Source organism: Pongo abelii, chromosome 13, assembly GCF_028885655.2.
Source record: "Pongo abelii isolate AG06213 chromosome 13, NHGRI_mPonAbe1-v2.0_pri, whole genome shotgun sequence".
In the NCBI taxonomy this organism is placed as follows: domain Eukaryota; kingdom Metazoa; phylum Chordata; class Mammalia; order Primates; family Hominidae; genus Pongo; species Pongo abelii.
The window spans coordinates 63076669-63104462 of record NC_071998.2 but is presented as its reverse complement, the minus strand read 5'-3'; the positions used below and the strand labels follow the sequence as shown (position 1 = coordinate 63104462).

The following is a 27794-nucleotide window of genomic DNA, read 5'->3' as shown; positions in this document are numbered from 1 at the left end:
ATGCCTTACTTCTTTCTGTTGCATCCTCAAAATCTTATTGTTTATCCAAACTAGTACCAATGTGTCACCATCCCACAGGCTTCTGGGGTCTAATTGTGACTAGGTCTGCTCCCACCTAGGCTTGCCAGGTCCCAAATTCTCTCCATCTCTCTTGTCACCCTTCAGGAATCAGGCATCAAGTCTGTTCTGAGATGAAGTAATAACTACAACTTAGGTTTCCCAGCTATGTGCCATGTTCTGGCAACATGTTTTACATAAATTATCTCACTTTATAATTCCAAAAACTCTGTCAGTAAGGTATAATTTCATAAGGAACCTGAGTTGTGTAGAGAGACTACACAACTCGATCCAATGTGCACAGCTATTAAATGGGAGATCTGAGATCCTAACTCAAATCTGAAGCTGTTGTCTCCTCCACGATCCTGTACGAGAGATACAGGCAAAGACCAGGGGGTTATTTCTACACCTCCATGCAGTTGGAAAGGAAAGGTAGTCCTTGGAATTTTTATTCAGTCATATATTTTGGAAGTTCACAATATCGCTCCAATTTTAAACTTTCTATGTATAGTTACCTGAGGTTCCCAAGTTTGGGGACTTTATGGGTCATTAATATTTCAAATATATTTGAGGGGCCCGCATAGGGTTGCCAAACTTCTATTTTGCCAGGTAAGAATATTTTTAAAACCTGTAATTTAGCATCATTATCACTTCGCTAAATGAAAATTATTTTAACGTACAGACACATGAACATGCACACACAAAATTTGTAGCTCTGTGGAATGTGGGATGCTGCTTGCCTTTGCTTTCATTTATGATGGATGTGTACATGAGCATGCAAAGGGAGTTCCCAGACTACAATTTTGTGGTGTTGCAAAAGTTTTCTGGGAAAACCATTGTTTAGAACTTGGAAAACCTTACTCTACAAAACAAAACAAAAATACTATAAATGATGGCCACGCTTCAAGCACTCAGAGAAGATATAGAATATCTTTCTTTATTTTGGATATGAGGTAACTAAGGCTTCAGGAGATTAAGTGATACCTTTAAATAGCACACAAGCTCTTGCAGAACCAAGACTAGAAGTGAATTATCCTGATAGCTATTTCAGTTCTTGTTTTCATCATCAGAGACAATAATATTATACTATCATTTTTACAGCATTACTAGTTAAATAGGCTTGTGAGGGGATAGTTTTTAAAACTTACAACTATTTATAAAAATGATTTATGGAAGAATGCAGTCTTTGGCAAAACTAGGAGATGCAAACATGGCTGTTATCACAAACAGTTTCCCTTTTACCTGCCCTTTCCTCCTCCCCCAACCACCAGGGCAGGGAAATATAGTGTGATCCTCAAGGGTGAATCTTCCCATCCCCCAGAATAGGATAATCATTTGACTTTTCATATGAAGAGTTTATAAATCTGTGTGCTCTGACTGTGGTTGCATCCACATTAGCATCGACATAAGACTGAAATTGGGTCACTGACATATTCGGGGAATAGCTATTAGCATAACCTTTAATTGGAATCCTATTTACTGTTCTGTTGGCCTAGCATCTTCTCTGTGCTTTAATGTGAGCTGTCACATGAAAAGTTCATTTGAGACCAGGGCCCTGAAGAGAAACAAGAGTGTGCAATCCACACAAACTTGTAAAATTCAAATATATTATCTCTTTCAAAGAGATGGTAACAAATGTATTAAGCTAAGGAAACTCCAGTTTAAGGAGCAAATGATTAAAAATGACCAAAGAATTTAAAAGACTCTAAATAATTTCTCAGAGTTGCTTCCAATTTATAATCATTAGCTCAGTCTCTCTAGTGATAAGAAACAGATATATGTGAATACACATATATTTGGGTATATATGCAGAAATATGAGATACTTGTTTATGACTGTGACCATTATATATAATGAGTCATATATAAATGATATATATAGTATTACATATACTATATATACAGTGTGTGTGTATACATATATATATATGAAATATTCAGAGGATTTAGAAAATCAATATCAGGGAAAGTGTTTCTGCTTATAAAAAGTGGCACCATACTTGAGAACTTCCATTTTCTTCTCCATCTTCCATGGTTTGCATTTGACAGTAGCAATCATTTGTCTTTTCTCATCTAACTCTGCCTTCAATCTTTCCAATTCCTCTTCATCAATTTCTTCTTCTTCTTCTCTTTAAAAGTAAAAAAGAAGCACCTTAATAAAGTTAAGCTTTGCTTGACTTTGGAACTTAAGGAAGGCAGATATCAGATATTTAGCTCATTTTTTTAAAATATAACCATATACAGTCAACATTAGGACCCATAAGCATGAGAACTCAAACCTGAACACTGATGCAGGATTACTGGAACTATTATAACTTTAAACAGTAGTGTTTGCCTTCCTGAATCTGAATCTAAGCCATTCTTTTTTTTTTTCTTTTTTTTTTTTGAAACAGAGTTTTGCTCTTGTCACCCAGGCTGTAGTGCAATGGTGCGATCTTGGCTCACTGCAACCTCTGCCTCCCGGGTTCAAGCAATCTGCCTCAGCATTCCGAGTAGCTGGGATTACAGGCGCCCACCACCTAGCCCGGCTAATTTTTATATTTTTAATAGAGATGGGGTTTCACCATCTTGGCCAGGCTGGTCTTGAACTCCTGACCTCAGGTGATCTGCCCACCTCGGCCTCCCAAAGTGCTGGGATTACAGGCATGAGCCGGGCTTTTTTTTTTTTTTTTTTTTTTTTTTTTTGAGACAGAGTCTCGTTCTGTTGCCCAGGCTGGAGTGCAGTGGGACAATCTTGGCTCACTGCAACCTCCGCCTCTCAGGTTCAAGCAATTCTCCTGCCTCAGGCTCCCCGGTAGCTGGGATTACAGGCACCTGCCATCTTGCCCAGCTAATTTTTGTATTTTTATTAGAGACGGAGTTTCACCACGTTGGCCAGGCTGGTCTTGAACTCCTGACCTCAGGTGATCCACCCACCCCGGCCTCCCAGTGTGCTGGGATTACAGGCTTGAGCCACCGCACCCAGCCTAAGCAATTCTTTTATGTCTAGAGCCTCAAACTCTCTGAACTAGAAAATCTGTGGAAAGAATAATTACAGATATATCAAGATATTTCCCTCTCTTCTTTGTTCCCTTGAATACCTTCCCTCAATTCTATGTTTCATTTAAATATTTTATTTCTCAATAAGGATAATAAATTAGGAGTGAAGATGTCTTTGCCCTTAAAAATTTTGTTAGCCTTGTCTCAAGAGAAAGAAAGAAAGAAAAATTGAAATTGGGAAAAATAAAAATCTATTTCTCAAAGGTAACTTAATGTTATCTGTTAATTAAACTTATAACTTCAGTGGTAAAATTCACCTTGAAATATATTTGGTGGAAGTGAATCCTTTGAAGAGACCTTCAAAGGAATTTAGTTCCTACTGAGCATGAGATGTAGCTTTTCTTTTCTGTGTTCCTAGTATTACAAAAACACCATACGGTACAGAACTCAAAGAAAACAAAATCTAAACAAGAGCAACATAATTTTAAATCGAGGCATGCAATACCACATTGTAGAGATCAGCTTTTTGGTAATAGATTATTTCAGTTTTTAAGCTATTGTCCCAACTTCAAACACACCCTCCTACACTTTAACATTGTGGTGCTGGAGCTGATATTTTGTGAGTCATATTTCCGCTTTGTTAACTGGGTCATTATAGACTCTGACAATAGGGGATACTGAAGAGGGTCTCCGTCTTTCCTGTGGCTTCTTCTCTGCTTCATATTTGCTTTGTGGGGTGACACTTCCTCCTTAGCATCTCTTCTTCACTCCTGGAGTTGAGCGTCCTTGCCATACTGCAAGTGAATCCCTAACACCAATATTACCAACACTAGCAGAACCAGCTTCATCACCTCTCCCATAGAAACCAGCACCACAGAGCATCAGCCCCTCTGCAGAGGCCTGAGTTTTAGCTCCTAGGGTCTTTCCTCTATGCTACAGTGTTTTCGTTTCAACCCTTTCCATTGTTCCTCCAGCCCTTGGGATGATAGCTGCTTCCAGTAGTTACCGTCACTATGATACTTTAGTGTTCTCTTTCTACCTTTTCTGCAGTCTAATTAACATTTATACCTCCTAACAATTCACTTATTAAATTCTCTCTGTTCAAGTAACTGTTGAAGTTTCTCCCCTCACTAGATACTGACCGATAACAAAAACTGTAATCTAATTCAGTATTACTCAGAAAAATAATTTATGACTAGACACAGTAGAAATAAGGCAAAAGCTGCTTTTTAAAGTTCTAGCTGAGGAACAGGACATATCCACAGTTTTATAGTTCACCTTACAAAATGACTTTCAATCTCCTTTATTTGCCACCAATCTATAGTTTTTAATCATGCTATGATTACTGAAACAAAAATTCATATTAACCCTTTAAAATAACACTTCCTATCGACAGTTTTTTTTTGGACAATTCAAACATTTTGCTTAGAATAATCATCATGGTTCAAGAGAACTAGGGAAGTACACTCTTCTAAGATACATCTCTGATAGCCATTGGGTTGTTTCTATTTTCATTATTTGGTGTTTATCATATAAAAGCCTATGATGCTGTGTAGCCATGGCACAAAATATTTCAGGATTTTTTTTTACTCCATCTATATCCACATTTTTTTTTTTTAATTTGCCAATTAGAATGATATGTGGGTTAGTTTGTCTTAGGAGGTAAAGATGTGTTTTAATTAAAATGATTACAATTGTTTCCATGCAAACATAGAAATAACTTTACATAGATCGCAGTTTTATGAAATATTTTCAGAAACTAGCAAAAATAAAATAAAACAGATGGCAAGAAATTATCAGTAATAAAGTCAATTAGAAAAAATCTTTATGATTAATAATTTAATTGCTTGATATGTTAAGCCTTTAACTTGCCAACCATTTCAAAATAATTCATGATATTTACATATAATTATCTTAAAGCTTTACGCTACTGAACTTCCTTTAAGAATCACATGTAAAACAGCATCTGTAATCCAACATCACCAAAGAATGAAAGAATTATCTATTTGATGTGTGGATTTGCCAGATAACTAAACCTACAGGCCAACTTTCAGAAACCCGTAAATAGAAACAATTCTAACACTAATTAAATAGTTTATAAGTTCAGCTTGTCTCAATTTCAAGTCCTTTAAAAATCATATGAAATGTCTTTAATAATCCCTTTTCTAATTATCCCTGTGAGAACAGTTTTCATTTCTCTGAGACTCCAAGCTACTTTGTTTATATTTCTCTGGGACACATATACTGTCTTATGTCATAATAATTTGTATCTAAGGGGCCTATCTCTTACTATATTATGGACTTTTGAAGATTGCAAGATTGCGGGCAATTACGTGTTCATATCCAAGTATCCCAAAGATATAAGCAAATTAGGTTGCACAAAAGTAGATCTGGGTAAATAACTTATTGAATGAACATATGTGTACAAAACTTTTCTGGATTGCTCAGGGTTATCATCATAAACGCAGTGCTCAAAGTACACTAAAATATAACAACTACCTCTGAGATTATTATGGTATGGAAAGACATTTATTCTTGTACTAAATGATCCCAGATTGGTATATCTTTTAAGTCTCTGTTGTTAGTTGTTTATTTCACCAGGAGTATCAGGCTGTGTTACAGGGTGCAGTTGTTGACACATAAGTTACCCTCAAATATGAAGGTAATTAAAATACTTTTCTAACCAGCATTACAGGAAACCTGCTTTTCTAGAATCACTCAAAGAAAGGGCTAATCATATTAAAAGGCATAGGCATGCCTCATCTAAATTTTCAGGCTAATCTGTGCAAGAATGGTTTTCTATCTTAAGTTTGATATATTTAAACAACAGTTGTTAGGAAGAAGAAGGCATAATATGCTGAATTTCTCACTGCTATGAATATATTACTTATCCACTTAAAACTGGGTCAGAAAAAGCCTGTAATATTACTGGAAATACTCCAAAATGTCTAACAAGGCAGTGTTTTTTTAACTGCCTCCAAAGATAGTTAGCATTACAACCTTGGTTTTAGTTGGTTTCAAATGTTGTGTCAATGCAAGGGAAATTCCCTGAGGCATTACTTGAATAGTTAAATAAAAAATACCCTGAATTAATTAACCTAAATAAGTGTGCCCTGATTTGCCTATTAATCTTTCTCAAAAATATTATCTAAGATTTTCTTTTAAAAAAAAGATGTTTATCTTCAAAATGAACAATAGAAAATAGACTCTAAAATAGGGAACAGAACTATCAGTAATCACAACTAATTTCTGATACTATTCATAACAGATGCACAAATTGTCGCAGCAAAAATACAATTTGCAAAACCTATGGAGACAGTTGGGTTATGTGGAAGAGTGGGAGGTGAGGGATCTTGATTCTCAAGATCAAAATGAAAGTGAGGCCAGCTAGGAAGAGATACTGTCATATCCACAGGATCCAGTTGCTTCACATGGCCCCATTTCCTAGAAGATGAGCAGTTGCCATGAGGGCCATCAGCAGACAAAGAGAGCAGAGGAATTCCTGCCCAACTCATCTTTTTAAAAGGATTTTTTTGAGGCATAAATAGAGAGGAAAAGCAAATTTTAGAACACAACCTATATCATGCATACATCAATTGTTGATGTTTTCTCAATGAAATACCACTGTTGGAAAGCATAAGCTTTGCTAAATAGGAACTATTACTACATAATAATGGAACTAACAATCATAGTAATACATGGGACATAAAAATGTGTTGCATTTTATTTTTAAAAGGAATAAAGCATAAAGAAACTTTAAAAGCAGATATAAATCAAAAATACTAGAGTCAAAATTTAAAAGCAAGTTTTGTCTTGGTATTCAAAAGGGAGAAAGGAAAAGCTGGGGAAGAGGAGGAGGAAAACTTAGACATGAAGTAGATGGGGTTATTCTTATTCTAAAAGAAACCATTGTTTGTTAATGCTAAGCTTCTCTACTTGACATATTTTTCATTCAGTTGTTTTTAATGACAATCATTTATAAGGAATAACACAATAGTTAGAGCTATTGAGCACAGAACTGTGGCATCTTGGGAGGACATCTTAGAAAGTTCCTCATGCTTCAAAGTCCTAGGAGTGTTTGGAGGAGATTCCACCACCTGATGGCGACTCGCATGGCTCTATTACCTGTGAGTTGTGGAACAGGTTGGCTGTTCTCTTGCATTCTTTCCAAGGGGTCTAGGTTTTCTCTTTGATTAGAGGTGTTTTACACGCACACTTTTCCTACCTGCCTGCTATCTGCAAATTTCCAAAAAGCAAAAAGAAGAAAAGTATTTTCTTGGATTTTTCCTAAACAGCATTTAATGCATTATTCTACACAAAGTCAGCGTTTACTAAAATGTTTTCCTGGTGGAACTAAAAGATATTGAGTTGTATTAAAAAGAAAATGACAACCCAAATCCTCTGTAACAAGGGCTAGCACACTTTCTTTCTGTAAAGGGCCAAATAGTTAATATTTTAAGCTTTGAGTGAGATATACAACTCCGTCCCATATTTGTCTTTGCTTTTTATTAATGACCCTTTAAAGCTGTAAAAACCATTCTTACCTCTTGGGCTGGATTTAGCCACAATTTTCCAACCCCTGCTCTGTAAGATAAAGTGATGTGTGCTCACTATTTAGGAGTTTCTACTTAACCTAGATAACGATGCATACAATTAGTGGGGAAATTTTAAAATCTTTAAATTAACTGTAATATGTCAATGACTTATGATAATTCAGATCCTTCGTAAGAGAATTTCTCATGGTCCATTTTTAATATATATTCATTTTAAAATTCTATTTTAACCATTAAAATACATTTAATTAAGTAGAATAAAATAGCATCATCAGATTAAGGCTGTCTTTCTAAAAGTAGCTTTAATTACCAATTTTAAGGTCAAAGAGTATCTGAAAGGAGTGATCTTCTTCAGCATTGGAACTTTTGAAAGAATATCAGAACTAACTTACGCTCCTCTCTTTAGCCTCCTCCTCCTCTCTTTTTCTCTTGCCTTCCTAGTTTCTTCATCCTCTGGTTCAGGTTCTGGGTCATCCTCATTAATAACATCTCTGGTCCGTTTCCTCTTTGGTCTCAAGCTCTCTCTTCGAGGTAGCTTATCTTCCTCCTCCTCTTCCTCTTCACCTAAACATAGCACTTGATTCAATGAGTAATGTCAGAAAGTGCTTCCTCCCACTACCAAGCTTATTCTTAGTTTTTAATAACTATTATTACACATCTGACAGCACAGTCTAGCAATTCTCCACATCATGATGGGATGCATCATGGAATACATATTTCATAGCCCATCATTTAAATAAATGGATCTAGATTTCCATTTCCATTGTGGTTCGTCAACTCAAATAGGTGAATGTGGATTCCCAAATTTTAATAAGTTTTTGAAGAAGTTCTAGTCTTCATTTACTTGAGTAACTAAATAGCTTGGTGGTTAATATCATACCATGACCACTAAGACCATTCAAATAAGTCCAAGTTTAGAGATTACCATTCCATTACATAATTGTTGAGTGATTAACCACTTCATATTTATTACTACTTCTATCTTAGAACAAAGAAGAGGAATGTTAAAGAGGTGCTACAAACTAGAATAATTTTGGAGAAATTCATTCAACCCTTGAGGTTCCTCCCAATTTAAATTTTCTTCATTCTTGATTCTAAATATTTTTCTCCTTTTTTCTCAATATTTTTATTCTTTTCTTTAAAAAAAAATAGTAGTATACACATTTGCTTGATCATTTATTTCTTATGAATAGAAATAGGTAACTTATAAATTTAATGTAAAATTGAGAATAATGACAGCATTATTTTGCTTAATCATCAACTAACAATGAATGCCTCATGTGTTCATAACTTTTTAGGATGCTTCCAGGTAAAGAATAGAGAGATAACTAAGATAAAAGATAAAATTTCCTTCACAAAGTTTATAACATAACATTACTATTTCAGTTTCATTCCTATTGCTCCTAACTTCTAACATTTAGCATAAACTATTGTAAAAAATTAAATATTACAGTTATCATTACTCTCTTAAATAGAGGCTACCCCAGAGAAAAAATTATATTTCAATGGAAAACTATGAATTATCTGCAGCATACCTTTCTGTGTTATCTGATTCTGATTTTATGAGAACTATATGACAACTTTGAAAATTATACATAACCATATATAGCAATACAAACACTTTTTATCTGTAGACATCCAAATGAACTCTTTCCAAAGGAGAGACAAGCCCCCTTTCAAAAAACAACTTTGCCTTCATTTATACAATCATTTCAATATTTATTATCTATAAATGTATCTATTCTTTGCATTTTCCTTTGAACTGATTATAGCATCTCACAAGTTGTTTTATTAGTTAAATATGTTCTTTTCACATATGTGTGAGTCATCATTTTATTTTTTCAAAATTATCTTTAATTACCACTTGTTAAACTTTTTTATTGATATTTCAGGTATAAGATCTAAATATTACATATATTACTAAATGTCAGGTAGCAGAGAGAAAAAAACAGAATAACTTTACTTTTTTTTTTTTTTTTTTGAGACACAACTTTGTTCTAACACCCAGGCTAGAGTACAATAGCACAGTCTCGGCTCACTGCAACTTCCAGCTCCAGAGTTCAAACAATTCTCTTGTCTCAGCCTCCTGAGTAGTTGGGAATACAGGTGTGTGCCATCACGCCCAGCTAATTTTTTGTATTTTTAGTAGAGATGGGGTTTCACCATGTTGGCCAGGCTGGTCTTGAACTCCTGGCCTCAAGTGATTCACCTGCCTCGGCCTCCCAAAGTGTTGGGATTACAGGCGTGAGATATCGCACCCGGCCCATAATAACTTTTCTAACTGGGCTTGGAAAACTATATATATATTCTGTCATCCAAATCAAGAATGAGTTTCTGTTTGTTTAATATTGTGGCAAATGTATGTCATTTGAACCCCATCGTGGCATTCTGAATATTTACCCAGCTTTTATTAGCCACATTAGTCACTAATTAAAGAAAGGACAAAAACTTGACAGGAGGCGAGAAACAATTCACCCCCTAATAACTCACAAACCCAAGCAGCTACTTGGTACTCTGAATTTTAGTATTTTTTGTATTAAAACTAAACTACTGGGATGACATCAACAGGACGACAGAATAGGAAGCCCTGGACCCGCCTTCCCTCCACGGACATAAAAGTTCAACTACAATGTGGAGATAAGCTCCCTTCGTGAGAAATTCAGAAACTAGTTGAAAGGTGCCTGCACCCTAGATGAACACAAAATCAGCTAGGTAGCTGGTAGAAAAATCTGACACACCCTCACACCATAATCCCTCTCTGCTAACACAACACCATAAAATTGGGAAGAAACCATCATCTCCCAGTTTCTCCCTGGGGAGGGGAAAAAACAACTGAACCATGTGTCCAACATTCTGATTTTTCTGGAGGTTCCCAAAGGACTGGTTTCTGTCTTGCCAGAATGTGAACACAGACAGGAAAAGACCTCTGGTTGGGAACCAATGAGATCAAAGATAGCCGTTTGAATAGTATGCCTCACTCAAATAGCCACTCCCCCAACTTAGCACAGAGTGACCAGATGATAAACACCAAATCTGCACCTCTCTGGGGAGAAAAACAGTTGAATAGTGCATCCAACACTCCAACTTTTGGAAAAAATAACTGGACTGGCTTCTGTCCCACTTATCTCCTAGAGCACTAATAGGACCCAGCATATTCTAGATGGCCCAGGGCCATGGAGAACAAAGGTGAAGTTTTGAATTAGTTTATACTCATTCACCAGAGCCCCTTCCCCCAGTTCAGCATGACACAATTGGCAAGAATTCCGGCCCTTGACTTGCCCCTGAAATGGGAAATGAAAGACTGAAATATATACCCTATGTTCAGACTTTTCAGAAGGCTGCCTAAGGGAATGTCCAGTCTCAGAGCATGGACAGGACCCAGCATACTGTTGATGCGTAGGGGCCACTGGAAACAAAAAAAAGAACTCAGGACATGCTGCTTCCTCAGAAGACACATGTTATGACAGGACACTGGAGGGAACAAGAGATTATGAATTCTTAAAAAGAAAAAGGTCAACTGAAAAATCCCTCTTATTGAGAATTTACACACACAAGTCCAGAGATGATGCACACACAGGAAATGTTTGAGAGGCCCAAGAATCTCTGGCCTGCCTCATTGGTGAAACTCTTCTCCTGTACAAGGCTAATCCTTCTCCTGAAGGCTAGGAAAGAAATCTGGTTTTTCTAATATATGGATACCAAAAAACAAACAAACAAACATAATCAAGAAAAATAAAGAAACAGGAAAACATGCCCCAAACAAGAGAAGAAGATAAAGCTCCAGAAACCAGCCCTAATATAATGGAGATATATGAATTACTTAACAGACTATTAAAAATAACTCATAAGGATGCTCAACAAATTCAGAAGAAAAATGCATGAACAAAGTGAGAATTTCAACAGAAATAAAAATATAAAAATAACCAGAGATAAATATTGAAGAGTACAAGACAATAACTGAACACAATAACTGAATAGAGTAACAAAAATTCACTACAGAGGTCTAACAGCAGACTCGATCAAGCAAAAGAAAGAATTACCAAATTGAAAAATAGGATGTTTGAATTATAGTTAGAAGAGCAAAACCATAAAAAGAATAAGAAAAAGTGAAGAAAGTTTTATGAGGGATCAACAAGCAGACCAATATATACACTATGGGAGTTCTGAAGGAGAATAAAAGAAAGAAAAGGCCAGAAAGACTATTCAAAGAAAATAATAGCCAAAATCTTCCCAAATCTGGGGAAGGAAATGGACCCTCAGATTCAGGAAGCCCACAGACCCTAAATTATGTGAACCCAAATAAATCCACACCAAGACATATTATACTTAAATTGCCAGAAGTCAAAGACAAAGACAGAATTTTGAAAGAAACAGAAAAGCAACTTGTCATGTACAAGGAAACCTTCATAAGACTATCATTTCTTAGCAGAAACTATGCAGGCCAGAAGAAAGTAGGATGATATTTTAAAAGTGCTGAAAAGAAGAAACCTGCCAACCGAGAACGCTATGCTCAGCAAGTCTGTCCTTTATAAATGACAGAGAAATAAAGACTCTCAGACAAACAAAACCTAAGTTAATCACCCCTAGACTTTTCTTACAAGTAATGCTAAAGGAAGTTCTTCAAGTTGGAAAGAGAGGACACTAAAGAGCAACACAAAATCACATGAAAATATAAAACTCTCTGGTAAAGGTAAATATATAGACAAATACAGGATACTATAATACTTTAATGACAATATATTGGTAACTTTTAGTTGTATTATAAAAGTAAAAAAGTATTAACAGTAACTATAAAAATATGTTAATGGATGCATAATATAAAAATATGTAAATCAAGATGTTAATAACATTAAGTGTCAGGGAAAGTAGAAGTGTAGAGTTTTAGTATGCAATTGAGGTTAAATTGTTTTCTGCTTAAAATAGGACTTTTATAATTATAAGATGTTGAACGTAAGTCCCATGGTAACCATAATAAAATTTCTATAGAAGATACACAAAAGAAAAAGAGAAAGGAATCAAAGTATATCACTATAATAAAAATCAATAAAATATAAAAGAGAATAGCACGAGATAAAAAAGGGACAAAAGAGCTTTAAGACAGAAAACAATGAACAAAATGGCAAAAGTAAGTCTTGCTCTATCAATAATAACTTTAAATTTAAGTAGATTGAACTTCTCAATCAAAAGACATAAAGTGGCTGAATGAATTAAAAACAAACCAAAGAAAAGAAACAACTATATGCTAGCTATAAAAGATTCACTTTAGATTTAAGGACACACATAGGGTGAAAGAGAAGGAACGGAAAATGATATGCCATGCAAATGGTAGCTAAAAAAGAACAGGGGTGGCTATACTTACATCGGACAAAATATACTTTTAGTATAAAACTGTCATAAGCAACAAATAAGGGCATTATATAGTAATAAAAGGGTCAATTTACCAGGAAGATATCACAATTATAAGTATATGTGCATCCAACATCAGAGCACCTAAGTATATAAAGTAAACATTAACCAAACTCAAGAGAGAAAATATACAGCAATATAATTATAGTAGGAAACTTCAATACCCTACATTACATTCCATAATGGATAGAACATCTAGACACAAAATCAGTAAGGAAACAGCAGACATGAACAACATTATAGATCAAACAGACCTAGCAGACATATACAGAACATTCTACCCAATAACAGCGGAATAAACATTCTTCTCAAATGCATAAAACATAAAAATACTACTCTAGCATTCCCTCTGCCCTGTATGTGTAAAAACTGGTCATCAAGAAATCATCCAACCTACCTTGTTTGAGTGTAGATCATAAGACCCTCATTCCAAAGAGGGTCCCTGCCCCATACCCAGAAGAAAGAAATGCATGCTTAGAGAGGCCAAGAAGAATCTAGGCAGACAGGCCTTGTTGTGTTTCCCCACTCAATGTGTAAACATTAGATTATACCCTTTTTGTCCAATCACATTTCTACACTGCTATTCACACTTTGTTGAACCTAAGCATAAAAATAGACAATTTTCTCTATCTTTGGGTCTTCATCCTAAGGCTTTAATGAATACAAGTTCTATGAAATTATATGCCTTTTCTCCTATTAATATGTCTTTTGCTTGTTGATTTTTCAGCAACAATCAAGGGAACACGGTCTTGGCCCCTACAGTGCCAACTGGATGGACTCTAGAGTGGGGATTCTGTTTGCTGAACTTGATTCCTCCTGTGAGACCATCAAAAGTTATCCACACAAACTTCTGCTTACATATGGTAGCTCAAGTCCACAAGAGGATAAATTCCTTGAGTTTACTGGTATTCCATAGGAAACGTATCCCAAGTGGCCCATCACCACTTACTTGAGCTTTCCTCAGTCTCATCTTCTTTTTCCTCCACTTTGATTTGTACTGTTGAGGAAAGAAAACAGTACAGCAATTATTTAAATGCCTGTACAATTGTTAGTAAGTGGTTTTTACTTTTATTGTTTTTGTCATAATGTTTTTGTGCGGTTAATACAATTTTTCCATAAACTTGTCAAAATAAGCATGATTTATTAAAGATATACAGCTACAGCATCTCATACAATGCCATGCAAAGATTTTTCTATTTCATAATTTTCAGGGATTTGCAAAACATAACAGTTATAAGCCCAATTCAAAGTTATAAGGTATCAGCTCAATTCAAAATAACTTCAACCAAAATAAATTCTGTATTGCAATAAGTCGACTTGGGGTTTGTTGGGTTATTTTATTTCATGAGAAATTGAATTGTTAATAAAGCTATATCCACATGCCTGTACCAATTAGGTTAATAACCAAATTAACTACTTAAAAATAGAGAATAATTTATTCCAAACACTTTTACCAAGCATGAAAAAGTCTTTAGAAAAATGCTTAAAGCCAGATCTTTTCTATTTCAATTATTTTTATAGGTATTATATTAATATAGCCTACATTTCCCAATATGTGATTCCCTTTGGCAATATGGAGATAGGTAATTTTACAGTTCTTTCCAAGACAAAGGACACTTTTTCTATTTATTCCTCACCCCATACACATACAGCATCTTCTTTTTAGCTTTGCTTCATTTTTATAAAGGCATATAAAAGTTTTATAACATTTTTAACACTACAGTAATATGAAAAAATATATTTATTGGCATATTTTTTCTTTTGTCAACTTAATGCTCATTCATCACAGGTTTCTTGCCTTGGAAAAATTAGAATATTTCCTAGTAATCAAGGTCTATTAACTTGCTTATAAAACATGAATTTTATCATATTTTTATTTAAGGTGGAATGGCATTTGTCCAAAAAAGCAAAGATGACAAACAATGTTGCTGTGAACAGATGAAACAACCTCTGGTTTTGTTTCTGTTCACTCACTGTCAAAGGTTATTATTCAGAACTTGACAGGCATATTGAAAAGGCAACACATGCCAAGAGTGTAAATTCCATTCACAAAGAAAATTATTGTAAAAGCACTTTTTGCCTTTAAACAGCATCTGGGTAAAAAATTTTAGAATATGCAAAAATGTTATCACTCAACATCAGCCACAGAATGTGAAAATAAATGTTCTTTTGTTCAAAGTGAACATATGCCTTCTGTTGCAGGCTGCAACTGAATCTACACAGGACAAAGATCTTTATGTCACTACTGAAAGTTTGCAATAATGAAGGCAGACACTTCTAAGGAGATATTCCACATTCTACAATAGGTCATGGTCTTTTATTTGCAATTAATGTCACCACTAAGCTTCTTCAGTCAAAGAAGGATTCTCTAGGAAAGAATTTTAATGATATAAGATTAATATTGGAGCAGGGTCTTATCAGTTATATATAAAGAGAAAACAGCTGAGGACAAAGAGCAAATGCTGACCTACAGCCTACTTTGCAATATGCACAGCCAAAGCAAATTTTTAAAACATTTGCACAATGTATTAGGCTGATTTGTGATGATTATTTCACTAGAATGTGATAATATAAAGTTAATTAAATAAAATAGAAAAACCTACTAAATGAACAAAAGTATAAGGAAATCTTTAGGAAAGATTATATATTAAATAAAAAGAGCAGAATAAGGTATCCCAAGCTAAAGAGATAAGCAACAACTCAGTTTCCTCTAATAACCAAGGGAGAGAAAAAGCAGGGCTAGAGTCATGAATCATCTTCTCTGGCACAGAAAGAATAGTTTATAAATAACCATTAAATAAAACCTAAAAGTCCATAAGGGAAGATATTCCCTGTGGTGGCAAGTAGAGAACTAAAACAGAGCTGTGATTTCTCCGTGATGCAATGAAGAATGCTGCAGAAATGACCCAGTCCCTCCTCTTGAGTTGGTTTTCCAATAGTGATTCTGGTCTGTGCATGATCATCTCCACATTCTCCTTAGGTGCCTTCTTTGCTTAACAGCATTCCTTTGTCTGATCATGGAACAGTCATGTTTTATAGACATTGTGATAATACTTGTTTTGTTCTTGATTCAAACCCTCAGCAAAGGCGTCATAAGCATCAAGAACCAAATAGCAGCACTATGACCAGGAGATTTAAGACACTATCAAGATCCTCAGAGCAAGCTCGATTTTAATGGAACATTATTTGGCCTGAAAAGTAACTATCAGCACTGGCCTATATCTCCTTCAACTTAAAGCAGTGCTAAAGAACTATGTTAAGAACTCCCTCCAAGACAAAAACCTGTGCGAAGAGATAGCTCAGAATACTTGAATGGGAGCTACAAACCCTTTCCTTTCTCAGACAATCTCTGAGATGGCCTGTTGCCATTCCTTCTCTCAGCAGTCCCTAGTACCTTATTCCCAGTCGTATGATCTCTTCATGCCTCAGCTGCTCCCCAATGCCCATTGATCATGCACTTTAAAAATAACCTTCTCTCCTGGAGAGTGATGGGAGGATAGCGAAGGAAGAGGAGGGGAAGTCTGTCAAAATGTTGGAGGCAGCAAGCAAAACTGCATTGAAGTATGTGTAGTTAAAAGAGGAATATGCAATAGGAGCAGATGAACTCCTAGGCAACCCAGATCCTCATTTCATGCAGATAGACTCAGTAATTAAAAACAGTAAAAAGAAACAACAGCAAAATGTCACATTTCAGAGGCATAGGAGTCGTTCAGAAAAGTGGATGTTGTTCTGGGGCTTCTTTTTTAATCTATAATGCTGAAAGTAGTTTATGCTTCTTCAGGATAACACAGTGACCAAGTGGCCAGAAGAGTTGAATGGTATTGCCTTTTTCTCTGACCCACATTTACTTCTTGAAGCAATGTTTATAGCTCCAGGTTATTACTTTGGAAACTGAAAATTCACTTATTGAATTACCATTTATTGTGTGCTCACAAAGGAATACAGAGAAAATGCTCTTGGATAAGGGTTTGTAGACAGTAAAAGAAAATACCACTGCCTTTAATGAGTCTTACTATTTGATTCAAAAGAATGACTTTATAGGCCAGGCGCAGTGGCTCACGCCTGTAATCCCAGCACTTTGGGAGGCCGAGGTGGATGGATCACTTGAGGTCAGGGGTTCAAGACCAGCCTGGACAACAAGGTGAAACCCCGCCTCTACTACAAACACAAAAATTAGCTGGGCTTGGTGGCAGGTGCCTGTAATCCCAGCTACTCAGGGGGCTGAGTCAGGAGAATCACCTGAACCCAGGAGGCAGAGGTTGCAGTGAGCCGAGATTATGCCACTGCTCTCCAGCCTGGGCCACAGAGTAAGATTCCCTCTTAAAAAAAAAAAAAAATGGCCGAGGCGGGTGGATCACGAGGTCAGGAGATCGAGACCATCCTGGCTAACACGGTGAAACCCCGTCTCTACTAAAAATCTAAAAAATTAGCCGGGCGCGGTGGCGGGCACCTGTAGTCCCAGCTACTCGGGAGGCTGAGGCAGGAGAATGGTATGAACCTGGGAGGCGGTGCTTGCAGTGAGTCAAGATAGCACCACTGTACTCCAGCCTGGGAGAAAGAGCAACACTCCGTCTCAAAAAAAAAAGAATGACTTTATAACAGTAAGGTTTGAGATTAGGTATGGGTCTCTTATCCAGCCTACTTGAGCTGCAACAGCAATGTATTATTTAGCTCTTTTGTGTTTCTTCTAAGGATTCTTTTTTGTGTACAAAGAATGTCAACGTTGGCCCTTCTCATACAAATTGGATGTCTTTTACCTCAAACTAAACTTTCTTGATAGGGATGTTAATCAATGGCATGACAGGCATAAATGAACCCATGTCATCCCTGTAGGATGTGAGAGAAATAGAGAAATCAAGGATAGCAACAGGTTCTTTGCTTGAGCACCTGGAGAATGGAATTACAGGAAAAGAAGATGGAAGACTGTAGGGAGAATAGCTTAGGTAGGAGCTGTTAAAGATCAGGAGTTTAATCAGATCCGTTGGATTTCGGGTGCCATCTAGACATCCAAGCATGACATTAAGTAGGCAGTTGAATATTTGAGCCTGGAGTTCAGAAGAAAGGTCTGGACTGGAAATATGAATTAGGGAATAATCAGCATAAACATTGTATTTAAAGCCATAAGACCAGATGAGATAGCAAACAAAATGAGGGTATACAAAACAGAAAAAGGAGACTCAAAATGGTGAGGAACAGGAGAAGAACAAACTGAAGAAATTAAAAATGAACAATCAGCTCTTAAGTAGAAGGAAAATCAGAGATTGTGGACGGCAGAAAATGTGCATCAGAGACATATCGTAAGTTGCTAAATACAATGAGGACTGAAAATTGACCACTGGATTTGACAATGTACAGATATTGATGATCTTGGCAGGCATATGTTTAGTGCAGTTGTGTGGACAAAAAGCTGAATTCAAGCGGCTTTATGAACTGATGGGCAGTGAGTAAAAGGATACAGCTATTTTTGCTAGTTAGAATGGTCTTATATGCTGTTAAGAAAGATCTAATGAGAATTGAGAAATTGAAGATGTAGGCTATGAAATGAACCACCTATAATGTAAAGCAAACAACACGAATTAGATTATTAATTCCTCAGTTTTATTTCTGCTTTTGGTTTATCCCTGGGCTGTGCTTCTCTGACTGATACTTTGTTAAAAGACTGAACAACTTACTAATATACCTCTTGCTTAGATTTGAGTCCACTATAGAAATTCAAAAGTATGGAATTAAAAGATGGGGTAGGGAGAAGAAAAGAAAGAAAAAGAATGAGAGGAGAAAGGAGAGAAACAGAAAGAGAAGTAAAAGAATAAATACGGGGTAAGAATTACAGTAAATGATACTGGAGAAGAATAAATATACAGCAAAATTTTGCGTTTTAGTCTTGCTACATATGACAAATAAATATTTTTAATATTTTTTATATATATATATATATATATAATGTGTAACCTCAGGTTAACTAAACTCAGACCACCTTCAGCTATCTGTACTATTAGTATTTTGCTTTAACAAGAATTTGAAGGTGAAAAGCTAGAAAATGTGAATAAAATAATTTTTAAGATAAAGTGAAATTTGTCATATTTCATAAGGAAATTATGAGCCCCTTAACAAAAACGTGAAATCTCTCTTCTCAAGGGGGAAAAAAAGAGAGAAAAGGGAAGACAGACCAGTGAAACTATAAAAAATAAGCTATGATTTTTTAAAAAAACTCTTTAAAAGGCAGCATTCTTATGAATACACAATGTGTAATATTATACTCTGAAAACTCTAGATATAAGGTCATTCAGTTGCCCCTCAAATTACTAATTTCTGATTATAGCAATACAAATGATGGGGATGCATATTTTGATCTGAAGAAAATTACACATGTGTATGCAGTATATGTATATAAGCTATGCCAAGAACAGCATTTAGATATTTTGCTTTTCTTAAAACCAAACAAAAAGTAAATCAATCCAAATTTCAAAAGGAATGAGTAAGATTAGCCCTAAAGAAGACTAAAGAATTGCCCAACAATGGGCCACTTGGATGCTAGACTGAGTCACCAAATCATATTCAGGCATCATCTCCATACAGAGAATGGCCCAGGATATGGTTCAAATTTGTGCCAAAATCTCATGTCTAATTGTAATCCCCAGTGTTGGAAGAGGTGCCTGGTGGGAGGTGACTGGATCATGGGCACAGACTTTCCCTTTGCTGTTCTTGGAATAGTGAGTTCTCACAAGATCTTGTTTAAAAGTGTGTAGCACCTTCCCCTTCTCTCTCTTGCTCCTGCTCCGGCCATGTAGGAGGTACCTCCTTCCTCAACTTTGCCTTTTGTCATGATTGTAAGTTTCCTGAGGCCTCCATGAGGAGGCTGGATAGCAGAAAGCAGCCATGCTTTCTGTACAGCCTGCAGAACCATGAGCCAATTAAACCTATTTTCTTTACAGGTTACCCCGTCTCAGGTAGTTCTTTATAGCAGTGCAAGAATGGGCTAATACAGCCCAACACTCTGAATTTATGATAACACTATTGGTGGTTGTGAAGTAGGCAACAGAAGCTACTGCATACAAAACTGAATAAAAATAATAGGGTGCAATTCTTCTTACTCTAGAATAAAATATACCCAAGATTATTAAATCTCACTCAGGTTAACTAAGCAGCTCCCTTTATCTTTGCTACTTCTAGGTCAGGACAAAAAGAAGCTCGTGCCATTTGTTTATAACAATCCCAAGTCCTTCAAATGGTGGAATTAAACATAATATTTCAGAAACCATTGAATGAAGAGAATAATTATGTAATTCTTACATAAATCAAATACCTTAATAAACCTGTAAGCTATAAGACATTTAAAATATTATCAGGAGTGAGAAACACAGAATGAGATCATTACACTTAAATATCATCAAAGTATCTGGGGATAAGATTTAATGAGACAGACGTAGGCTGATATTTCTTCTGTGTGTACCAGTATCTTATCTTCCTTAAGACCAGTTTTGTGAAAACCAGAGGGCACAGACATTTAAAAAAAACCCTACTGGAAACTTGTCTAATAAATGCCCCCCAAACTGGTCATATTTTCAAATATTATAATATCTTGGAGATACTAAATAGTTATTTTCAATCTCTGTGGTTTCAAATTGCAAAGAGAATAATAGTTTTGGTTTTTGATAGGACTCACCAATCCAAAAGAGGGAGGCAGGCAAAAATTACAACTGTTATAATAGCTGTCACTCTTCAATGTTTTTCCTTCTAGATTACACTCATTTTTTGAGACTCTTTGGGCCCTCAGAAGTAGAAAATAAATAGCTGCTGATGCCTGCTTTATTAAAAACACAATATAAAATAGTTGATAAATATAATATAGTTGATAAATAGAACAGGATGAAGCCTACGGAGAAACACATTTTACTCTGAGGTCACAGAGAGAGGATGCTAACTCTGAGGCAAACAGAAAGAACAAAAATAGAAAATCTACTCAAAATAAAGATCCCCATTCTATCCTTTTACAATGGAAATAAATCTTTTTTATATACGTAAGAAGGAGGGGAAAGGGATGCACACCAATTTTTTTTGCACGTTTTCCTTCTGCTGTTATTGTACGTGAAATTATAATTAAACACAGGCTGAGTGAAGTGGGTTGCTGGTATGTTTCCAAATTCTACCACCCCTGAGCTAGAAGAGCAAATATGAAATGTGAAGCCTGGTTCTGCAAATGGCAAATTACATGCTGGAGTATTTGTGAGAAACTGCAATTAGGTATTTCACGACACCATCAGTCTACAGAAAGAACAAAAACAGCTCTTACTCTATGTGGTTTGGAGGGTTGGCTTTTTCAAAAAAAAACTATACATATTCAATAAATAAATAGCTATTTACAAAGACATTTAGAGCCCTCTGTGGTTATGCAAAAGTAAGTGGTGAGTCTCGCATTTTCTTTGCATTTAGATTGTTTGAGGGAGGGAACATTTCTTATTTAACCATGCTGTCATAATATATATTCAGAGTGTATGCTTTCACATTGCAATTACCACCATAAAGGGCAACCACTGTAAATAAGTGTGGTAAAATGAAATACATTATCTTGTGTGAGGTTTTCTGGTTAAAATCTTTTCTAGTAATAGGATACCAAAATAACAACCAGATGAAAATACAAATGTGCATTATAACCTCTTAGCAGCTATGCTTATATCCTTGGGTTATTTAGGACAAAAAGGAATCTTTCTGTCCACCATAGCATTTTTGCAATATTCCAACTCAAGAAGAAGAATGGTTGTCAGGGTTCATGGATAAGCAAACAAAATGAAACAAACAAAAAACACTAAAGAATTGTGAAAGAACTGGAAGAAGAGGATTGTTCCTAAGGCATAAAGAAGCATAAAAGGCTGGCTGAACTCTGTACACATCTTTACCCTTCCTTTGTAGCACTGCTTTTGTTCACATTAGAGATGCTAATTATTGCTCATTAGCATACATTAGCAAATGTTAATGAGTGTCTTCCAAAGAACAAAAGGCAGTGGGGGCAGGGTAGAATCAGGGTGAAGGCTTAGCAGTGAGGGAAGGGCTACAACAGAAGAGAGACAAAGAGAAAAAGGAAATGAGAGCAACATAGGACTTAGATTCATAGTTTCCTAAAATTTGGAAGATCTATCTTCCTGACAAAATAGTAATAGCACCAAGAAAAGTGAAATAATCTACTTCATTTTTTCTATAAAACTAGAAAAAGCAAGTCATTAACTAGAATAAATCCATTTTTTTCCTGCTCTTTAGCTGTTAGGAGAAAATCACACTTCATAGGACTTGCTACCTAACCAGGAATATGAGTTAACACAGTCATCACTTAATGAAAAAGAATTCTGAATTCTAGTTATTCTCAATTTGTCCTAATTTTTTCTCTCACAGGCTCAACTTGCAATATTCAGGAAGACTAAACCTATATATAATTTGTATATGGCATGTAATATAATTAAAATAATTCACATAGAATGTGGTATACGTATTAATTTATATCCTAGAGGAAGCTAGTTAATATTTGAGTACTCCAGTTAAGGATTGACAATGTTAGAATGGAGATTTGACACCTAAAATACTGGAATCAGGAGCACTTCAGCCATCTCTATCTTAGACTAGCACCAGATGGCTTGTTAGTTGGAACAATGCTTATTAGAAGTAAATTTTGTGAAATTAAATGTGATTGAGATATGTGGATTTGCTAGAAATATTATTTCTGCACCCTGTCTTTGTATACAAAGGGTCATGTTAGCCTCAATAATCTCATTTTGGAATAGTAGGCACTGTACACCCAGGAATCCCAAATAGTTACTTGTCTTGCCATTTAATGGAGAATTGTTTTATCTGATAAGACCTCTGTGAAATAGGCATACTCCAGTTCCTGCCCATGAAAGGGTCAGGGAAAATTTCCTGCTTCATTACTATAGATTGAAAGCTTATGTTCCCCAAAATTCATATGTTGCAAGATAACCCCCAATACAATGGTATTGTTAGGTCATGGGATGAAACCTTCATGAATGGATTAGTGCCATTATAAAGAAGGCTCCAGAAACTTTATTCATTCTTTCCGCCATATGGAGACACAGCAAATGGATGGCTGTCTATGAACCAGAGTGTAGGCTCTCACCAGACACCAAATCTGCCAGCAGTGCCTGGATATTGGACTTTCCAGCTTCCAGAACCATGAGAAATAAATATCTGTTGTTTATAAGCTACCTAGTCTATGATATTTTGTTATAGTAACCAGAGTAGGACAATTATATGTTGCACTCTGTACAAATAACAAATGCTCTTGTTTAAGTGAAGCCAGTTGGGCAACAGGAAACAGAAGAAGATGGATGGGTTGGTAAGAAAGCAAAAGAGAGAGGGGCCTATAGACCTGGGCAAATACTCTGGAGTTAGGAAATAAAGGTCTAGAGAAAAAGAAAGTCTTGAGGGAGAAAGAGAAAACAGAAAATTATGTTTAATAACTTATGCTGAACTCAGTGAGATATTAAACACAAGCATGAAAAAAATGAACCCATTTGTCCCAATAAAAAGATTGTTGTAAATATGAGAAAAGAATGGGAGACATGCATTGTTATAAGTATGCTTATGAATAGCAGGGGCAAACTGAAAGTCTTTGGGGTCAAACTTATTGGGGGCTTGAAAATGAAAGAACATTGATTAAAACAGCATGAATGCTAGAGGAAAACAAAAGAAAGAAACTAGGTAAATACAGACTTTGGTGGGATGGGAGTTGGGAAGGTCACAAACAAACATACTAAGAATTTTTGTCTCAACACATAACATAGTTGCTTGGCATAGACACTAACGGTAATATTATTAGAATAAAGAAAAGAATTTATGTGTATGATTCCACTCCTGGGATCATTTTAGCCGTGATTGTAAAATATTTTACATGAAGATTACAATGAGAGATTTCTAATTGTCTTATTTTCTGAAGAACATCAAAGTGAAAAGTGGTCAAAACATGTATCTCACAAGGGTCAACTAATTCCTGAGTGAAACTAATGACTTTATGAAAAACATAATAAATACAGTCTATAATAATAGAATTGAGAATATATATGTACATATTATATATAAACAAATACAGCTTTTTTAAAAAGCTAAAAATTAAGATCCTTCTTTGTGCCAAGTACTCTTATTTCATTTTATGCTTGTAATAATATAATATGATAGTTATTACTCACACTGCTTTACTGGTGAGAAACCTGAGGCTCACAAACATTAACTGACTTGCTAAAGTCTGCATAGTAAGAAAGTGGCAGAACTAGAATTCAAACTCGTAGGCATGAGTCTGAACTCTGAAACTCATATTCTTAAATAATATAATTCATTATTGCTCTAAAATAGAACGTTGTCTTCAATGTGGAAATGGGAAAGCTATCTCAGGATACATATCCAAGATTTATCTGTGCCTGAGGAGACTGACTACTGAGATCAATAAATTCTAGTTAACTCCTTCATTCTAGCAAAGAAACTCTGAATAGACATGGGTCAAATGATTTGACAAAAACCATACAACCAATAAGTGGCATAACCAAGATTTAAATTCTAGTCTTCTATTTCCACCTCCAGGGTTGCTTTCGTACCATGCTGCCTCAGTTACATTGATTGCAAAATTTTACCCAAAAGGTGCGAAAGTGTATTGTAAAATCAGCAATGAAAAATACAAGCACCTCATTTCATGGTGAGTCTGAAATGGAACATGTACGTAGACCCAAATTCAAGTTCCTGCCATCAATCTTATTCTTTACATGGGCAAAGCTTGGTTAAAAACAATAAATATATAAAAATGAATGCACAGACACCACACTTTATTCATCAGGCTAAACACCATTCATATTAGCACCTCTCACAGGATCTTGTTCAGAGTGTTAACACGGAAGATGCTCAATGGTTACTTGATCAATCAATGAGTTAAGCCAGCATGAATACTAAACAGGAACAGACAGGGAAGGTCAAAACATGAGTCTGCATTCAGAGAAAATCATATTGTGAAAGAGGCAATCCCAACATTTTTCAGTTTGGGTTGTCAGAGTGGGGAGAAATGATAGGGTATTAATAATTGATTGTCTATATCTGAGTCATAGTCTAAGGATAATCTCATCTCTTGTCATTTAGTAAATATATATGGAGCACTTATTCCTTGCAAGGCCCAGTGCCCCGTATTGGAGAGAATGCACAGATTAGTAAGAAAGTGTGGAAGTGATTTTTATGTGTCGATTCGGCTGGGCCAAAGTGCCTAGATATTTGGTGAAAGATTATTCTGGGTGTGTCTGTGAGGATGTTGCTGAATGAGATTAACCTTTGCACTGGTAGACTGAGGAAATCAGATTCCTTCTCCTTTGTGGGTGAGCTTCATCTAATCCACTGGAGGCCTGAAAAGAACCAAAGGCTGAGCAAGACAGAATTTTCTCTCTCTGCCTAAAGGTCTCTGAGCTGGGACATCTGTCTTCTCCCCTCTTCAGACTCTGAGTGGAACTTACACAATGAGGACTCTGGGTTCTCAAGCCTTTGGCCTGCAGATTTTGAGACTTTTTAGCCTCCATGGACCAGTTCGTGTGTGTGTGTGTATGTGTGTGTGTAATTTCTGTTCCCCTAGAGTGCCCTGGCTAACAAAGGAAGTCTCTGCCCTCAAGATTACCTTGATGAAAGCAGTCAAGTACAATAAGAAGACACCTGATATAATTATTTAGTAAATTCCACCAGAGAAATACAGGCAAAAGACCTATGAGAGAGAAAGGGAAAGACAGAGAGAGAGAGAGAGATCAGGTTCATTAGGGAGTTTCAGGATATTTGCTTTTTGTTATATTTCTTCAAATGTTTCTAGAAACAGGCAGAAGATTAATCAATACACATAAACACAGATTTCGATACCTAATTTCCTTTGGATGAATCTCAATTTCTTCAAGATCATGGCCATGGAGAACAGAGTTTGTCCTGACTGGCCTAGTACTGAGAAATACGAATAAGAAAGTAGGACTTCTGTTTATCTGGGTCCTGAGATGATTGCATTCATCCACAGAACTAGAAAAGTCAACTCAGAGCTTTCAGGTTGTTGCCTGGCTCTAGGAGAATGAGCCTATGTTTTTGAGTCAGACAGAGACATGTTTGAGTTTTGGCTCTGCTACAATTTTATGCCATCCTGTACTGTGGCTACTTTATTTAAACTCCCTATGCCTTAGTGAAAGGAAGGAATTGTAATTATTGCATAGGGTTCCTGTGAGAACTAAATATAATAATAAATACATGCAATATACTCAATACAGTGCCTGGTACAGAACAAAGATTGTAATAGTCTACAAGGGCGTTCAAATGCTTTGACACATACCAACACACAGATTTTTGGCATCTTTAATCTAAAATTTTAGGAAGATAAGGAAAACACATCTACTTTGAGCTTTTTCTTAATACCTTAGCATCTACAAGTAGAAATATCCCATAATATTTAGTCTGAGATGATATTAGAAACCACTTCACCAAAAGATAAAGACTAGGCATAAAATATTACCCTAAATTGGTACTTATTAACTCTCTTGATGCTCTTAACTCCAACGCCAATGTCTGCTCTTGATGATGTCAACCAATATTGAAAGAAGAGGCAGCAAAATTCAAACTTGCTGTGCTGCCTTAGCCAATGGTATGTTTCCCCATCCAATTTTTTCTTGTTACCAATTGGAGGATGAATTCTAGTCCATGCTCAGATTGATCAATAAACAAAGGACCAGCAGTCATTTTGGGTACTAGTCTTTCATTGCCACAGAAATTATAAAATCAGTTCCATACAAAGAAAGAGACAAGAGTCAATGAAGTCTAGATTGGGAGATTTACACAACCTCTCTCAGCCAGCTTCAGAATTCCTTTCCTTGTCAGTACTCTGGCATTCAGAGAACAAATTATCGTGATTGTGTGGTAACAGAAAAGACAAAAAGTCATGGGGTGGGGTCACTTAGTAAGAGCTTGACAGTCTGCCAAGTCCACTAGAAGCTGGGACCTTGTACTTGCTAATATATTCAGTATCCTGATTGTAAGTGATTTTTTTGCTTTCAGTCTAAAGTAATCAATTTTATCTTCATTAAATGCCAGAGGGTTGAGACTGTAATTGTAACTATTACATCATGCAGGGAAGGACAATGGTTTGAGATCTAAACCTAGACTTTTAGCAGCCAGCTCAAAAGTAGGAAAGAAAGTTAATGTTGATGAAGAGCGACTCCTCTAAAGGAGCAACAAATACATGCAGGTGCTTTTAATTCACCATTATCCTTTTTTCCCTCACATGGGATGGAATCACTTTGGTTATTGGAATAGGCCACATCTTAGTTTCAGACAGTAAGACTAGACTACACTAAACCCATTTTTAAAAATTCAATATCATATATTTTTCAGATGACAGGAGAAATGACTAAAATTCTATTAGTAGCCTCAGAAGCTACTTAGCCTCCCCAATGTGTTCATGTGTTCCCCAAGAAATGAGTTTGTAGCTCATACCCAGCTAGAATAGACCTTCACTTCTGGTTCTTCAAGGTGATCTTACCACTCAGGCATTCATCAAATTGTTCAGCTTCACATCCTGTTGCATGTGTCATGAAATCTTACTATATGTGTATGTGTGCATATGTGTGCGTGTGCATGAGAGAGAGAGAGAATTTTAAAGATTTAGTTGAAAGATTTCTGAATCCTGGATTTATTTTCATACTTCTGCATTCTTCTTAAGCATCTTACAGTAAGATAGTTCCAAACAAAAAATTGTCTCAACTGTGTGAGCTTGGCAAAGCTGTTTGCTCACCCTAAAACACAA

General features: G+C 35.9%; 1 protein-coding gene across 2 annotated transcripts in view; it reads right to left on the bottom strand.

Annotated features, from left to right (window-relative positions):
• The window catches only part of TMC1 (transmembrane channel like 1), a 261833-nt gene that overhangs the window by 136211 nt on the left and 97828 nt on the right, over nucleotides 1–27794 (bottom strand). For both annotated transcript variants that reach the window (XM_024252337.3, XM_063714120.1), the window contains 3 exons: nucleotides 13944–13991; nucleotides 7981–8152; nucleotides 2057–2185 (listed from right to left, as the gene is read on the bottom strand). In XM_024252337.3, the coding sequence (XP_024108105.3) occupies nucleotides 2057–2185; nucleotides 7981–8152; nucleotides 13944–13991 (349 nt within the window). The remainder of the gene's footprint in view (nucleotides 1–2056; nucleotides 2186–7980; nucleotides 8153–13943; nucleotides 13992–27794) is intronic.